The sequence below is a fragment of the Giraffa tippelskirchi genome, chromosome 6, assembly GCF_054371585.1.
Source record: "Giraffa tippelskirchi isolate mGirTip1 chromosome 6, T2T-mGirTip1v1.2.pri, whole genome shotgun sequence".
NCBI classification, from domain to species: domain Eukaryota; kingdom Metazoa; phylum Chordata; class Mammalia; order Artiodactyla; family Giraffidae; genus Giraffa; species Giraffa tippelskirchi.
In genome coordinates this window covers 55,370,317-55,388,795 of record NC_137280.1, presented here as the reverse complement: position 1 = coordinate 55,388,795, position 18,479 = coordinate 55,370,317, and the positions used below count along the sequence as shown (strand labels likewise).

Here is an 18,479-nt window from a genome sequence, read left to right as displayed (position 1 = left end):
TTGGGAAAGGAGTATGTTAAGGCTGTATATTGTCACCCTGTTTATTTAACTTCATGCAGAGTACATCATGCAAAATGCTGGGCTGGATGAAACAAAGCTAGAATCAAGATCTCTGGGAGAAACGTCAGTAACCTCAGATATGCAGATGACACCGCCCTTATGGCAGAAAGTGAAGAGGGACTAAACAGCCTCTTGATGAAAGTGAAAGAGGAGAGCGAAAAGCTGGCTTAAAGCTCAACATTCAGAAAACTAAGATCATGGCATCTGGTCCCATCACTTCATGGCAAATAGATGGGGAAACAATGGAAACAGAGATTCTATTTTCTTGGATTCCAAAATCACTGCAGATGGTGGCTCTACCCATGAAATTAAAAGACAGTTGCTCCTTGGAAGAAAAGCTATGACCAACCTAGACAGTATATTAAAAAGCAGAAACATTACTTTGCTAACAAAAGCCCATCTAATCAAAGCTATGGTTTTTCCAGTAGTCATGCATGGATGTGAGATTTGGACCATAAAGAAAACTGAGTGCCGAAGAATTGATGTTTTTGAACTGTGGTGTTGGAGAAGACTCTTGAGAGTCGCTTGAACAGCAAGGAGATCAAACTAGTCAATCCTCAAGGAAATCAGTCCTGAATATTCATTGGAAAGAGTGATGCTGAAGGTGAAGCTCTAATATTTTGGCCCCCTGATGCAAAGACCTGATTCATTGGAAAAGACCCTGATACTGGGAAAGATTGAAGGCAGGAGGAGATGGGGAGGACAGAAGATGAGATGGTTGGATGGCATCACTGACTCGATGGACATGAGTTTGAGGAAGCTCCAGGAGTTGGTGATAGACAAGAAGGCCTGGTGTGCTGCAGTCCATGGAGTCACAAAGATTTGGACATGACTGAATGATTGAATTGAACTGAACTGACTAAAACTCACTAGCAACATTTATTGAGCTCCTATTTGTGCCAGACACGGAGGTTTCAGAGATGAAGGATACCCTTGCTGACCCAGATATGATGGGAGACTCATACGAATGAAAGAAAAATATCACAACATAATAAAGTCCAGGAAGGGCTCTGGCAGGTACGTGATCTGAGAACTAAGGGACCACAGGGAAAGAGACTCTTACTGAGAGCAAATGTGGGACTGGGTGAGTTGTCAGTAAAGGTGGCCAGGGAGAGTGATTCTTGAGCTGAGTCTGGATGGAGAGAGTTGAGCCCGCAGCCAGGAGGAAAGGTGTGCCTGGCGGGGAAGCAGCAGCTTTAGGCTCTGAGGTTCCTGGGAGCTCTTTCTGGTATGCAGAGCAACTTCTGGGACCAAGGTGGGTTGGAGTGGGCTGTGCTAAGAGCTGGACTTTTCAGGAGGGGCTTCAGACCATCCCAGCTGCATGTTAGTACACACCCTCTGTTCAGAGATAAGGTGGGGTTCCTACTTGGGAGTGTCCGAAGAGGGCTTCATAGCTTCTGTGAACCCTTTGAAATTATATGCAATATGGTTTCCACGTGGCTCAGATGGTAAAGATTTGGCCTGCAGTGCAGGAGACCCAGGTTCAATCCCTGGGTCAGGAAAATCCTCTGGAGAAGAGAATGACTACCCATGCCAGTATTCTTGCCTGAGAAATTCCACAGATAGAGGATCCTCATAGTCTGCAGTCCCTGTGGTCACAAAGAGTTGGACATGACTGAGCGGCTAACACTTGCTCCTACTTAGCAGCATCACCAGCTTCTGGCTGCTAGATGACAGTATCACTCTCAGTGGAAAGCTCCAAATACCCCAGCATCACTAAATAGGGGTGGGGGTGGGGTGGGGCACTGTTCCAGTGGTTGGCAGCCCTGATAGGTACATATTAAAATTGTCTGGGGAGCTTCAGAAACTCAGTGTCTGGTCTCACCCTGACTGATTGCATTCTAATCTCTGGTGGGGGCTGGGGAGGACGTCCACAGCTTTTGGAAAACCCGATGTTCAACCAGCCGTTAGGTTTGAGGCTGCTGCACCTGGCCAGGTGTAGGGCTCTTCCTTGTGTGAAGAGTGAGGAGGTGGAGGGAGGGGTCAAGATAAGATTCCAGATTTAACTGCTGATGAACTTGACATGCTTGGAGGTCATTTAGATGAAGACATTCACTTCCATTTCTTGGTCCCTGACAAACTGTGTGTCCTTGAACCAATTACATATATTTCCCAGTTTTTATTTTCCTTATCTGTCAACTCTGATAACAACTACTCTAAAGAGTCTGTGAAAGGTAAAATACATTAATAAATGTGGAAGAAAGTAAAAACCATCTCATGCATACACACCCTTTCAGTTTGGGATGTGCTTAGTCACTCAGTTGTGTCTGACTTTTTGTGACTCCATGGACTGTAGCTTGCTAGGCTCCTCTGTCCATACAATTCTCCAGGTAAGAATACTAGAGTGGGTTGTCATTCCCTTCTCCAGGGGATCTTCATAACCCAAGGATCAAACCTAGGTCTCCTACGTTGAAGGTGAATTCTTTACCGTCTGAGCCACCAGGGAAGCCCCCCAGTTTGGGATATACCTTCAGAATTTTATTTGGAAAAAATATGGGAAAACATTTTATAAGAGCAAGGAGTGATTTTTTTGGGGGGATGGGAAAAGAACAACAAATACAAAAAGCACAAATTATAATAGATAAATTCAAGTAAATTAAAATAAAATTTCAAGACATCAAAAGGCTTCATCAGCAAAGTTAAAAGACAAACTAAAAACTGGAAAAATGTTTGCACAAATTAACAGATTAAAGAAATAGGCAATAAGTTCCTAAAAATTAAAAAAAGAAAGACAAAACAACCCAAGAGAAAATAGCAGATGTAAATAGGGAAGACAAGAAGAAGGGGTCGGAATGGCTAATAAAACATAATACAAGAGTCTCACTCCTGCTACCCTCCCTCTACCAGTGTTTAGGCAATAAATGTCATTGCAAGTGCTGCTGCTGCTGCTGCTGCTGCTAAGTCGCTTCAGTTGTGTCCGACTCTGTGCAACCCCACAGACCGCAGCCCACCAGGCTCCCCCATCCCTGGGATTCTCCAGGCAAGAACGCTGGAGTGGGTTGCCATTTCCTTCTCCAATGCATGAAGGTGAAAAGTGAAAGTGAAGTTGCTCAGTCATGCCTGACTCTCTGCGACCCCATGGACTGCAGCCCACCAGGCTCCTCCGTCCATGGGATTTTCCAGGCAATAGTACTGGAGTGGGGTGCCATTGGTGCAGTGTATACTATTTCTCATCTACCAGATGGGCAAACGTTTACTGAATTATAAGGCAAAAGAGACTCAGGCTGCTGTTGGGGGTATCAACTGGTACTACTACTTTTGGGCAATTTGGTAATATTTAATAAAATTTAAAATGTCCAAAAAGGCAGAGGAACCAGAGATCAAATTGCCAACATACGCTGGATTATCGAAAAAGCAAGCGAGTTCCAGAAAAACATCTATTTCTGCTTTATTGACTATGCCAAAGCCTTTGACTGTGTGGATCACAACAAACTGTGGAAAATTCTAAAAGAGATGGGAATACCAGACCACCTGACCTGTCTCTTGAGAAATCTGTATGCAGGTCAGGAAGCAACAGTTAGAACTGGACATGGAACAACAGACTGGTTCCAAATAGTAAAAGGAGTACGTCAAGGCTGTATTTAGTCACCCTGCTTATTTAACTTATATGCAGAGTACATCATGAGAAACTCTGGGCTGGAAGAAGCAGAAGCTGGAATCAAGATTGCCAGGAGAAATATCAGTAACCTCAGATATGCGGATGACACCACCCTTATGGCAGAAAGTGAAGAAGAACTAAAGAGCCTCTTGATGAAAGTGAAAGAGGAGAGTGAAAAAGTTGACTTAAAGCTCAACATTCAGAAAACTAAGATCATGGCATCTGACCCCATCATTTCATGGCAAATAGATGGGAAAACAGTGGAAAAAGTGGCTGACTTTATTTTCTGGGCTCCAAAATCACTGCAGATGGTGATTGCAGCCATGAAATTAAAAGACGCTTACTCCTTGGAAGGAAAGTTATGACCAACCTAGACAGCATATCAAAAAGCAGAGACATTACTTTGCCAACAAAGACCCGTCTAGTCAAGGCTATGGTTTTTCCAGTAGTTATGTATGGATGTGAGAGTTGATCTATAAAGAAAGCTGAATGCCGAAGAATTGATGCTTTTGAAGTGTGGTGTTGGAGAAGACTCTTGAGAGTCCCTTGGACGGCAAGGAGTTCCAACCAGTCCATCCTAAAGGAAATCAGCCCTGAATATTCATTGGAAGGACTGATGCTGAAGCTGAAACTCCAATACTTTGGCTACCTGATGCGACGAGCTGACTCATTTAAGATCCTGATGCTGGGAAAGATTGAGGGCAGGAGGAGAAGGGGACGACAGAGAGGATGAGATGGTTGGATAGCATCACCGACTCAATGGACATGGGTTTGGGTGGACTCCAGGAGTTGGTGATGGACAGGGAGGCCTGGCGTACTGTGGTTCATGGAGTCACAAAGAGTCGGACATAACTGAGTGACTGAACTGAACTGAACTGAAAATGTCCAATAACCTATAGGTATACTTCTATGAAAATGAACTGTAGCTCTAAGTATTAACATGGATAGATACCAAAGGTGATGTTAGGCAAGATGTTAAGTCACAGAAGTGTGCAGAGTCTCCTGTTTATTTAAAATGTAGAAAATACAAAACAATTATATTTTACTGCCAATCATCTACATTTTTGCTTTAAAAGAAATGCATGCAGGGGAGTGTTTAAAACCAAATTGAGGATATTGTCCCTCTGCAGGGTGGCAAAGGAATGAAATTGGGAGGTGACACAGGCTGGAGAAATTGAATAATTTGCCCTCGTGTCAAACCATCCTGGAGTGTGGTCCAGCATATGTGCTCTTAAGCTCTGCATCCCTTTGGTGCCTCCTTCTTTTAAGCTCTTATCCCCATATTTGAAAGAAGAACTTTTTCTGAAGGAGCTGTTGTGCTCAATCTGTTTACAAACATTTAATTGGGGGAAACTATTATGATTATGGCACCCCACTCCAGTACTCTTGCCTGGAAAATCCCATGGACAGAGGCGCCTGGTAGGCTGCAGTCCATGGGCTCGCTAAGAGTCGGACACGACTGAGTGACTTCACTTCCACTTTTCCCTTTCATGTACTGGAGAAGGAAATGGCAACCCACTCCAGTATTCTTGCCTGGAGAATCCCAGGGATGGTGGAGCCTGATGGGCTGCCATCTATGGGGTCGCACAGAGTCGGACACGACTGAAGTGACTTAGCAGCAGCAGCATTATGATTATACACTGGAAGTGACAAATAGATTTAAAGGACTAGATCTGATAGACAGAGTGCCTGATGAACTATTGACAGAGGTTCGTGATGTTGTACAGGAGACAGGGATCAAGACCATCCCCATGGAAAAGAAATGCAAAAAAGCAAAATGGCTGTCTGAGAAGGCCTTACAGATAGCTGGGAAAAGAAGAGAAGTGAAAAGCAAAGGAGAAAAGGAAAGATATTCCCATCTGAATGCAGAGTTCCAAAGAATAGCAAGGAGAGAAAGAAAGCCTTCCTCAGAGATCAATGCAAAGAAATAGAGGAAAACAACAGAATGGGGAAGACTAGAGATCTCTTCAAGAAAATTAGAGATACCAGGGGAACATTTCATGCAAAGATGGGCTCGATAAAGGACAGAAATGGTATGGACCTAAGAGAAGCAGAAGATATTAAGAAGAGGTGGCAAGAATACACAGAAGAACTCTACAAAAAAGATCTTCATGACCCAGATAATCACGATGGTGTGATCACTCACCTAGAGCCAAACATCCTGGAATGTGAAGTCAAGTGGGCCTTAGAAAGCATCACTACGAACAAAGCTAGTGGGGGTGATGGAATTCCAGTTGAGCTATTTCAAATCCTCAAAGATGATGCTGTGAAAGTGGTGCACTCGATATGCCAGCAAATCTGGAAAACTCAGCAGTGGCCACAGGACTGGAAAAGGTCAGTTTTCATTCCAATCCCAAACAAAGGCAATGCCAAAGAATGCTCAAACTACCACACAATTGCACTCATCTCACACCCTAGTAAAGTAATGCTCAAAATTCTCCAAGCCTGGCTTCAGCAATACATGAACCGTGAACTTCCAGATGTTCAAGCTGGTTTTAGAAAAGGCAGAGGAACCAGAGATCAAATTGCCAACATCCGCTGGATCATCAAAAAAGCAAAAAAGTTCCAGAAAAACATTTACTTCTGCTTTATTGACTATGCCAAAGCCTTTGACTGTGTGGATCACAATAAACTGTGGAAAATTCTGGAAGAGATGTGAATACCAGACCATCTGACCTGTCTCTTGAGAAACCTGTATGCAGGTCAGGAAGCAACAGTTAGAACCAGACATGGAACAACGACTGGTTCCAAATAGGAAAAGGAGTACATCAAGGCTATATATTGTCACCCTGCTTATTTAACTTATATGCAGAGTACATCATGAGAAACGCTGGGCTGGAAGAAACACAAGCTGGAATCAAGATTGCCGGGAGAAATATCAATAACCTCAGATATGCAAATGACACCACCCTTACGGCAGAAAGTGAAGAAGAATTAGAGAGCCTCTTGATGAAAGTGAAAGAGGAGAGTGAAAAAGTTGGCTTAAATCTCAATGTTCAGTAAACTAAGATCATGGCATCTGGTCCCATCACTTCATGGGAAATAGATGGGGAAACAGTGGAAACAATGTCAGACTTTATTTTTCTGGGCTCCAAAATCACTGCAGATGGTGATTGCAGCCATGAAATTAAAAGACGCTTACTCCTTGGAAGAAAGGTTATGACCAACCTAGACAGCATATCAAAAAGCAGAGACGTTACTTTGCCAACAAAGATCCGTCTAGTCAAGGCTATGGTTTTTCCAGTGGTCATGTATGGATGTGAGAGTTGGACGGTGAAGAAAGCTGAGTGCTGAAGAATTGATGCTTTTGAAGTGTGGTGTTGGAGAAGACTCTTGAGAGTCCCTTGGACTGCAAGGAGATCCAACCAGTCCGTCCTAAAGGAGATCAGTCCTGGGTGTTCATTGGAAGGACTGATGTTGAAGCTGAAACTCCAATACTTTGGCCACCTCATGCGAAGAGTTGACTCATTGGAAAAGACCCTGATGCTGGGAATGAATGGGTGCAGGAGGAGAAGGGGACGACAGAGGATGAGATGGTTGGATGGCATCACTGACTCGATGGACATGGGTTTGGGTAAACTCTGGGAGTTGGTGATGGACAGGGAGCCCGGGCGTGCTGCGATTCATGGGGTCGCAAAGAGTAGGACATATCTTAGCGACTGAACTGAACTGAACTGATTGGTTTTGCCAAATAATCTTTTCAGTTTCCTGACTTAATTTTTAAATATTCAAATATTAAAAATATTTCAGGCATAGCATATCAGTGGGCTTCCCTGATAGCTCAGTTGATAAAGAATCCGCCTGCAATGCAGGAGACCCCGGTTTCATCCCTGGGTCGGGAAGATCCGCTGGAGAAAGGATAGGCTACCCACTCCAGTATTCTTAGGCTTCCCTTGTGGCTCAGCTGGTAAAGAATCCGCCAGCAATGCGGCAGACCTGGGTTCGATCCCTGAGTTGGGAAGATGCCCTGGAGAAGGTAAAGGCTACCCACTCCAGTATTCTGGCCTGGAGAATTCCATGGACTCTATGGGGTGGCAAAGAGTTGGACATGACTGAGCGACTTTTACTTTCAGCATATCAGTACCAGCACATGTTATAACTGTGTAACTACTACATTTTTTAAACCTGTATTTAATGTATAACATATTAACAAAGGCATAATTTCCCTATCATTGAAGGTCAAAGAATTAGTTCAATTATATTTCTTAATTCTTAAAAAATCATCTGTTCTTTTTTTATACCCAGTTTTTTCCCCTATTCTTACAAAACTCTAATGAGTTTTGTAAAAATCTAATGAGACTGCATTGTGTGAGCTTTGCAAACATTTCTTTATACTGGAGGGAACATAATTCTTCAGTCTGAACCCATGATATATATATTTTTTGGTCCCAAAAATGTTTGAAACAGGAACCAATGTTGACATGGAGCTTCACTGTTTTGAAAATCTTCTTACGTGTGTTCTAGTCCTGGAGCCCAAAGACTCTTCAGGGTCGATTGGTGCATATAGTTACTTTCATCAGTTTGCAGAGACCATAATGCAGTGGTTTTAAGTGATTTACTCTGAGAGCCATTGATCTTGTTGGTCAGAATTCCATGTTCAGATGCACTGAAATGGCAAATTTAGGACAGATCTCACAGGAGAGCCCGTGGAGCTGGGAGATCATATTACATTGTTTTGTTCAGCTGCTAAACTGGGGGCCTGCTGAACTGGGGGTATTCGGTTACAAAGAACAGATATGGCAAACTGGGGTTTGCTGACCTGAGTGATCTCAATGGACCAGCTGGGATGGAGCAGAATGAGGTGTGGATGCAATGGGTAAAGGATGGAGCCAGGACTGTGGACCACTCTCTGAAGAGCCAAGTTATGGGGAGAGCTGAAGTTGGACTTGGAGACAAAGGAGGGGTTTTTACTTCCTTATTAAAGAGGAAATTCCAGAGCATGTTTGATGTGGTAGAGGAGGAGAGTGAATGATCTAGATTGTAAATGGAATTCAGATGTGAAAAAGCAGAGCCTCTGATGGAGTTTTTCACTGAGAGCAAGAGATGGAGCACAGGATGGTACCAAAGCAAGTGCATCGCTGCCTGGTGGATGCAAGGTGGGCCCCCCCACGATGGTCCCTGTTTTCTCCCTAATTCAACGTTAGCATCTGATGGGGAAGGGATGTGCATTTTTATAAGAAGTTTGAGCCAGGAGGGACAACAAAAGGAAGGAAAAACTCTCCCTAGTTTGTTTTTATTATATGAGCTGCTCAGACTCCAAAAATATTAGTGGGTATTTAAAATATCAATAAAAATATTAAAATTTGGATTAGAGCTCAAAATTTTTTTTTCTGACACTTTTACTAAGCTAGATTTTTCAACTTACTTTCTTATTCTTAAGACTCAAGCCTTTTCAAATTTCTGTGCTTAATGAGAACAATGTAGGTACATTGCAAAACATAGTGTTCTGAATTTTTAAAAATGTAGTTTATTAAGAAATTATCATGTGGAAGGGCTTGACATTCCTGTCTAGTAACTAGAATCTCAGCCCCTATTATTCTCCATTTTGGGTAGAGAAGTGAACACTATTTTAATGGGGTTCAGAGTGAGATTTTCATGTGAGCCAGTGTGGTGTTCATACTTGTTTGAAGTGTCTAAAGGAAATATTCATGAATCATCAGGATTTTAAAAAAATCAAGTGTGTTAGAAAACCTCCACTGAGTCAGCTAAGACATCCGAAGGGCCATTAAGTGTGTCTTAGAGTATTGTTTCTCCCTCCCTTTTTTTGTGGGATTTGAGATGTACAGTTCTGTCAGACCACTTGCTGTCAGAGTATGAACGTGTCACGGTAGGTAAGAAAAACTTCATGAAACAGAATACACTCACGTCCTGGCAACATTCTTTGAAGGTAAGTTGGTTAATAGAGATGAGGAATTGAACATGCTTTATCTTGGAAGGAGGAAAAGCAGAACTCGCTTTTGGTTTGCATTAGTGCTCATAGTGAGGGGGAGGCCTCCGTGGGCAGCTCCACACTTCTGGTCCCCAAATAAGATCCCCAGTGATGGGCTGCAGCTGTGTGAGTGCAGAGCATCCTGTTGTTGTTTGCATTCTTTCAGGGACATCCACGTGGAGCAGGAATGAGGAAACCAGGCTGGACACAAGGGTTCTGGATAGCTTTTACTGCTACAACATCTCCGTTTTCAAGCTTGTTTTCCTTAGGGTTAATTTTTTCGGGGAAAGTGGAGAAGGGTTCTAGTTTTGACTCTGAATATGACAGCGAGGAAGCTACTTTGTATCTGCGGGAGACTTTGTCTCTTCCAATTCTGTGATTCCAACCCTGTATAAATCAAACTCTATGTATCACCCTGATACTGGAATGAACTGCAAAAGCATTCTGCATCTACAAATATGACTTTGAATAGAGTCACGCTAAAATATTAGAAGCCAAAAGTTGTTGAGCACATAAAACATTTGAAATAAATCTTTGGAATGAAAAGAGGGAGGACATGTTGACCAGTTTTATTAGAGGAGTTCCAGGATTCCATTTTTGAAGGCTATTACGTGCGTACTCAGTCACTTCAGTCCTGTCTGTTTGTGACCCCAAGGACTGTAGCTTGCCAGGCTTCTCTGTCCATTGGATTTCTCAGGCAAGAATGCTGGAGTGGGTTGCCATGACCCTTCTTCAGGGGATCGTCCAGACCCAGGGATCAAGCCTGAGTCTCTTGCATCTCCTGCATTGCAGGGAGATGCTTTACCATCTGAACCACCAGGGGAGCCTGTGAAAGGTATGCTGCTGCTGCTGCTAAGTCGCTTCAGTCGTGTCCAACTCTGTGCGACCCCATAGATGGCAGCCCACTAGGCTCCCCAGTTCCTGGGATTCTCCAGGCAAGAACACTGGAGTGGGTTGCCATTTCCTTCTCCAATGCATGAAAGTGAAAAGTGAAAGTGAAGTCGCTCAGTCGTGTCGGACTCTTCGCGACCCCATGGACTGCAGCTTACCAGGCTCCTCTGTCCATGGGATTTTCCAGGCAAGAGTACTGGAGTGGGTATAAAAGGGTATTAAGTGATCTCATTGACACTGTCTCATGTTATCATGAATTAGCAAAGTCAAAGAAGGACCCATGTGTCTGCCAGCCTGTGTGCCAACCATGGCATCTAATAACGCTTCTTCTTGAAATAAGCCAGGGCCATGGAGGCCCAGCTCTCACTAGGCACATGAGCCATTTGTTCAGAATTTAGACCTTACAGATTCAAAAAGCCGAGAAGACACTGATACTTTCTTGTCCCTGTCTCAGCATCTCAACTAGGAAGATTTCCTAGTATGTTGCTTAATTATGCCTCAGTTTTCTCGTCTGAAATAGTATAATGTTTGTAATGTAAATATTGGCTTCCCAGGTGGCACTACTGGTAAAAAATCCACCTACCAATGCAGGAGACAAGACATGTGGGTTAGATCCCTGGGCTGGGAAGATCCTCTGGAGGAGGAAATGGCACCCTACTCCAGTATTCTTGCCTGGAAAATTCCATGGGCAGAGGAGTCTGGTGGACTACAGTCCATGGGGTTGCAAAGACTCAGACACAACTGAGTGACTAAGCGTACATACAATAATATTGAGCAGAGTTCCCTGTGCTATAGAGGTCCTTCTTGGTTAAAGCTTCCTTTCTTCTACTATTCTGTTTTTGATATCAAGGTTTATAAATGGCAAAAAATGAGTTTGGTTTTCATTCTCTTTCTGTTTTCTTGAGTTGGTTAATGTATAGATAGTAATTATCTATTTCTCAAAGTTTTGGTAAAATTCACCTTTAAAACTGCTTAAGCCTGGAGATTTTCTGATATTGATGACTCATTCAGTTTCTTTTTTTTTTTGTTTGTTTGTGTTAAATAAGGTTTATTGTTAGCTTTATTGCCTATAGTCTATAAGATGCAACTTTATTGTGCCTTTGCAAACAGAATACATTTAATATTTTATGTCTATTCATATTTTCAGTTTCTCTTTGAGTTAATTTTGGCAGTTCATATTTTCCATTCCATTTAAGTTGTCAAGTTTCTTGGCATATAGTTGTTCGAGGTATTCTTTTATGACGTCTTAAAGTTTTACTGTATCTTTCATGACCTATTTTTTTATTTGTTGCTGTTGATGTGTAGTCACTAAGTCATATTTGACTCTTTGCGACCCCATGGACTGTAATCCACCAGGCTCCCCTGTCCATGGGATTTCCCATGCAAGAATCCTTGAGTGGGTTGCCATTTCCTTCTCCAGGGGAACTTAGCATCCCAGGGATATAATCTGAGTCTCCTGCATTGGCAGGCAGATTCTTTACCATTGAGCCACGAGGGAAGCCCCCATCTGTTTTATTGGTTTGTTTCAAAGTTTCAGCCTTTTCCTTTATCTGTCCCTCTCTTATTTCTTTAATTTCCTCTTAGTTCATTATTTTGCATTATTTACTTCATTTTAGTTTCTTTGGGTTAACTGTGTTCTTTTACAGACTCCTAGAATTGTATGCTTAGCTCTTTAATTTCAATTTGTCCTAGTATTAACACTTAAGCATATATACATTCTCTCTAAATATTGATTTTGTGGTAGCCTACAGAGTACCACATGTATTTAGCTTTCAAGTATCACCAAGAATTTTAAAGAAGTAATCCCTTTTTTATCTCTTTATTTGTATTTTTTTTCAGAATTCTTCTTGATTAATATAATGTGCATACATGTTTGCACCTATATGTGTATATTTTTCTATAATCAAATTTTTATTTATTTTTAATTGTAGGATAATTGCTTTACAATATTGTGCTGGTTTCTGCCAAACATCAACATGAAACAGTCATAGGTATGTGTAATTCTTTATTTCTAGTCACCATGATGTATTCTCATTGCTCAGTGTTTCAGTTTATCTGCTGACTTCCTGCTGCAGAAGATAAGGGGTGCTCCCACATCCGTCCTCTGCCTCCATCCTAGGAGAGCCAGGGTCACCGTTTTACATTAAATCGATACTCAGGCTCTGCACTATCATATGGGTGTATAAGTAGTATTCGCAGAAGAGCTGTGCAGTATAGCATAATTACGTTTCCTGTTTTATGATCCTTTTCCTCCCTCAAGTTAATAATAGGCTTTTGGATTTTGTTTTCCTTGGTTTTCTGCTTTCCTATCCTCTTTGGCTTCCCAAGGTCTCCTCTGTAAGTTTCAGCCTGTTCTCACTGTTGGCCACACTCATCAGGTATTTGACTGGTATTCTTTCTTTCTCAGAGATCAGCCTCCGAGAATTCTTTGTCTGCTCTTTCTGATCTAGACTTGTGCTCTAGGCCTGCTCCAGGAGCCCCTCCAGGGGGGTTTCTCTTCACTGTTATGCTGGGAATCAGAGGCTTGAACAGGAAAGGAAAAGGAACTTTCTCCGAAGTTCTCCCACTGGTTCCTGCGTCTGGTTCTCCCCCTGTGTTTATGCCACTGTTCTGGTGGACCACACTTTTCAGGGGCTTACTGAGAAGAAGTGCATATTGTTCTTGATCATTTCACATAATTCTTATTCGTTTCTGAAATACTCATAATTATCATCTGTCTCTCATACCTGTCTCTTATTCATTGTCATGTGCCTCGGTGTGGGTCATTTTCTTTTATTATCCTGGGAACTTAGTAAGCCCACTCAGTTTGGGAGCTCATTTGCTTCAGTAGTAGGGAAATTTCTATAATTATTTCTAGAATAAAACTATCATTTTTTCTGCATGTGTGTCTTTATGGAAAAACTGTTATCAACTGTTAGCACTCTTGAACCTATTCTCTGTTTTTTCTACATTTCTTATCCTTTGTCTTTTTTCCATCATCCTATTTGTGTGTATATATATATATATGTACAGATATATATACATTTACAAGTATGTACATGGGCTTTCCTGGTGCCGCTAGTCATAAAGAACCTGCCGATGCAGGAGACTAAGAGACGTGAGTTCTGCCCCTGAGTTGGGAAAATACCCTGGAGGAGGACGTGGCAACCCACTCCAATATTCTTGCCTGGAGAATCGTATGGACAGAGGAGCCGGGTGGGCTACTGTCCATAGGGTTGCAAAGAGTCGGACATGACTGAAATGACTTAGCACGCACATGTATTATTTACATAGCACACATTTATGTGTATGTGTATATATACAAATAGGATGTTGGAAAAATATATATAATACATATATTAAATTTGAACACTTAGTCATTTTTCTTCTGATTTCTCCTTTTGTCCGTGAATCATTTATAAGTGTGCTTTGTAGTTTCTTTTTTTTTTTTTTTTGCTTTGTAGTTTCTAAAGCAGTGTGTGTGTTGAGGGGGGCACTGGAAATCTTTTTGTCCTTGATTTTTAATATTACTGAATTTTGATCTGATAATTCATTAGCATATAATTTTAAAGATATTAAAATGTATTGAATTTCCCTTTGACTTAATGCTTGTTTAAGTTTCCTACAATCTCACATATGTTCGAACTGGAGGAATATTTCCTGTTTGCTGGATATAGTATTTTACATGTACTTCCCTTACATCAAGCCTACCAATGGGAAAACATTTATTCACACTTTATCATCTTATCTGTCATTGTCCAGGAGATTTATGTTCACTGGTCCCCAAACAGACCCTGTGTTGTCCCTTCAGTTACTCCCCTCAGTTAATCCTGGAAACCTCTGATTTGACTTCTGTCTGCACAGTTTTGCCAGAAGGTCACATACATGGAATTGCACAGTAAGAAGTCTTTTAGCTCTGGCTTCTTTCATGTAGAAAAATTCACTTAAGGCTTATCTCGGTTGTTGTGTGAGTCAACAGTGTGTCCTTTGTTTGGCCGAGTCATGTTCTGTTGTGTGCTTGGACACAGTGTGTATATCCAGACACCTGTGGAAGCTCATTTGGGTTGTTTCCAGTTTGGGGAATAAAGCTGTTACGTTTGCACAGAGGTTTTTATTTATTTTATTTTCACTGAAAAATTGTTTATTAAGGTGTTAATGTTTTATATAGTTGATTCAACATTTGTATAACTTAAAATTCTGAGTTGCCCTTGAGTAATCCAGGTATCTACAATACTCACATGTATGTAAATTGCATATTTCCTGATATTCAACATAGATTTCTCTAACTTCCATTTATCAGACAAGTAAAGCATTAATCTTTCAAAGCTACACCTTTACAAGTTCACAAATTCCGATTTCTCTGAATTTTTTTTTACCATATTTAAACCTTCTTAAAAGAGGAAACCGAAAGCCCCAGACCAGAAACCTGAATCTGCCTTTCACAATATATATCAAATCATCATGATGTACACTTTAAACATCTTACAACTTCATCAGTTACACCTCAGAAAAGCTGAGGAAAAAACTGAAATTGCACACAAAACAGCCTTAATCTGAACCAATATTGAGAAACAGAGCAATGAAAATGATCTTTATTTATCACACAGAAAAAATACAGAATATATTTAGTAATTTATTTTTACCTAAAGACAATATACTTTGTACTTAGAGAAATGAAAGATTAGTTGTCAGGAGTTGCTTTTGGAGAATGATCAATAAGTGCCTTATCGATGATCGGATACGGAAACGAGGGGCCATCACCTCTTGCTTGCATTAATCTTCGTACTTCCAGCTCCTTTAATCGTAATTCAGCCTTTTCAGCTTCAATTTGAAGGATAGCCATTGTTCTTTCATAATTCTTCTCAGGACCATCAAAGAAAGTTCGGGCAATCCATCTTGATACAGGATGCTTGAAATATTCCCAGTGTTCTGGGACGTAGCCTTCTGGAATTTCTGCTAACTCAGCTTCACCAAAGAATACATTTATCAAAGTTATGCCAATTGCTACTGGAATCCCAGTCAACAAAATGTAGAATCTCAGTAATTTCAAAAAACGTTTGTCATAGAATCCGGAAGTCTTGATGATAAATAGTCTTTTCCCATGGTCTCCACTGTGTCATACAGGAGCGACAGTCTTCGGAAAGTCACGGGTGAGGAAGCCTCACGGCGGCCGAACAGAGTGGCCACTGCAGAAACCGAAGCCCGATGCAAAACACTCATGGCCGCCATGGCTACTACGGGCAAGAGAACAGCCGCGCAGAGGTTTTTAGGGGAACATGTATCTTCAGTTTGCTTAGGAGTCGGGTTTTTGAGTCATGTGGCAAGCATGTGTCTAACCCTGTTCCCTCCTCCAGGGGATCTTCCTGACCCAGGGATCGAACCTTTGTCTCCTGCAGTTCAGGCAGATTCTTTACCATCTGAGCCACCAGGAAAGCTCCCCTAACCCTGTAGGAAATTGTCAAATGGTTTTGCAAAATGTCTGTGTCATTTGTGTTTCCACTAATGATGAATGAGGGTTCCTGTTGCTCTGCACCTTCACCAGTCTTGCATGGTTAGTTTTTTAACTTTTAGCCATCTGAGGTATGTAGTGGTCCCAATGTGTGGTTTTAATTTAGCTTTCTTTTTTCTCCTCCAGCTGTACGGCAAGTAGGATCTTAGTTCTTTGATCAGAGATCGAACCTGAGCCCTTGGCAGTGAGAGCTCAGGGAGTCCTAACCACTGGACCACCAGGGAATCCTCTAATTTAGCTTTCTTAATGTTTCATTTTACATGGTTATTTGACATCTGTTTATTATCTTTGGGGAAGTATCTTTTCCTATATTTCACTCATTTTTAAAGGCTAGGGTGGTTCAAACATTGTTGCACTTTAAGAGTTCTTTATATATGCCACACAGATATGAGACTTTTATCAGATATAGGATATATAAATATTTATCTCAAAGTTTGTGGCTTGACTTTTCATTCTCTTAACAGTGTATTTTACAGAGCAAAAGTTTAAAATTTAAGAGTATGATTTATCAGATTTTCTATTATGACTCATGTTTTTAGGCTCATATCTAAACACTACTCACCATACCCAAGTTCACAGGGATTTTCTCCTCTGTTTCTTCTAGAATTTTTAAAGTTTAAATTTAGAATTAGGTCAATGATTTATTCTGAGTTAATTTTTGTACACAGTATTAGGCACTGGTGAAGGTTTTTGTTTTTTTTTTCCTTTTGTGCACATGGATACTCCACTGTTCCAGAAACATTTGTTGAAAATATAAAACTCTCTTTACTAAGTTACATTTGTAAATACTTTTGCCAAAAGTGAACTGTGTTTGTGTAGGTCTATTTCTGGGTTTTTAATTTCTGTTTCATTGTTAAATGGACATACCTGTCCATCCAGCATCTTTCCATTCAGCATCTCTGCGGTCCGAGTGCACTGACACCTGTCCACCACTAGATGGAGCGCTCACAGCAGCTCATTTCCTAGGGCTTCCTCTCCATTCATGGTTCAGTGCTCTGTGTTATATTTATTTTTTAAAAATTAATTTAATTATTTTAATTGGAGGCTAATTACTTTAAAATATTGTAGTGGTTTTTGCCATACATTGACATGAATCAGCCATGAGTGTACATGTGTCCCCCTTCCTGAACCCCCCTCCTACCTCCCTCCCCATCCCATCCCTCAGGGTTGTCCCAGTGCAGTGGCTATGAGCACCCTGTTTCATGCATTGAACTTGGACTGTGATATATTTATATGTGATATATATGTGATATATTTCACATATGGTAATCTACATGTTTCAATGCTATTCTCTCAAATGATCCCACCCTTGCCTTCTCCCACAGAGTCCAAAAGTCTGTGCTTTATATCTCTTTATGTATATCTTTGTTCTTTGTGTCTCTTTTGCTGTCTTGCATATAGGGTCATCGTTACCATTTTTTAAATTCCATATATATGCATAAATATACTGTATTGGTGTTTTTCTTTCTGACTTACTTCACTCTGTATAATAGACTCCAGTTTCATCCACCTCACTTGAACTGATTCAAATGTGTTCTTTTTAATAGCTGAGTAATATTCTATTGTGTATATGCACCACAGCTTTCTTATCCATTCACCTGCCGATGGACATCTAGGTTGCTTCCATGTCCTAGCTATAGTAAACTGTGCTGCAATGAATACTGGGGTACAATTCTGGTTTCCTTGGTGTGTATACCCAACAGTGGGATTGCTGGGTCATATGGCAGTTCTCAGTCATGTCTGACTCTTTGCCACCCCATGGACTAGTCCATGGAATTCTCCAGGCCAGAATACTGGAGTGGGTAGGCTTTCCCTTCTCCAGGGGATCTTCCCAACCCAGGGATTGAACCCAAGTCTCCTGCATTGAGGGCAGATTTTTTACCAACTGAGCTATCAGAGAAGCCCCAATCCCAAAGAAATGCAATGGCAAAGAATGTTCAAACTACCACATAATTACACTCATCTCACACCCTAGTAAAGTAATGCTCAAAATTCTCCAAGCCAGGCTTCAACAATATGTGAACTGTGAAATTCCAGATGTTCAAGCTGGTTTAGAAAAGGCAGAGGAACCAGAGATCAAATTGCCAATATCCACTGGATCATCAAAAAAGCAAGAGAGTTCCAGGAAAACATCTATTTCTGCTTTATTGACTATGCCAAAGCCTTTGACTGTGTGGATTTCAACAAACTGTGGAAAATTCTTCAAGAGGTGGGAATACCAGACCACCTTACCTGCCTCTTGAGAAATCTGTATGCAGGTCAAGAAGCAACAGTTAGAACTGGACATGAAACAACAGACTGGTTCCAAGTAGAAAAGGAGTACGTCAAAGCTGTAAATTGTCATCCTGCTTATTTAACTTATATGCAGAGTACTTCATGAGAAACTCTGGGCTGGAAGAAGCAGAAGCTGGAATCAAGATTGCCGGGAGAAATATCAATAACCTCAGATATGCAGATGACACCACCCTTATGGCAGAAAGTGAAGAAGAACTAAAGAGCCTCTTGATGAAAGT

The 18,479-nt window shown here is 41.3% G+C and overlaps 2 protein-coding genes across 2 annotated transcripts in view; one reads left to right on the top strand and one right to left on the bottom strand.

The window, feature by feature from the left end:
- The first annotated feature begins 488 nt into the window (after nucleotides 1-488).
- Nucleotides 489-18,479, top strand: part of RP1 (RP1 axonemal microtubule associated) — a 71,638-nt gene continuing 53,647 nt past the window's right edge. The window contains exon 1 of the mRNA XM_081505110.1: nucleotides 489-1,077. The gene's annotated coding sequence lies outside the window, so the exon portion shown is untranslated. The remainder of the gene's footprint in view (nucleotides 1,078-18,479) is intronic.
- On the bottom strand, nucleotides 15,022-15,686 carry LOC145511341 (NADH dehydrogenase [ubiquinone] 1 beta subcomplex subunit 5, mitochondrial-like). Its single transcript, XM_081504397.1, has 2 exons — nucleotides 15,623-15,686; nucleotides 15,022-15,461 (listed from the first exon to the last, which is right to left on the bottom strand). Exons 1-2 carry the CDS (start codon nucleotides 15,684-15,686, stop codon nucleotides 15,139-15,141), a joined length of 387 nt encoding a protein of 128 aa, XP_081360523.1. The 3' UTR covers nucleotides 15,022-15,138.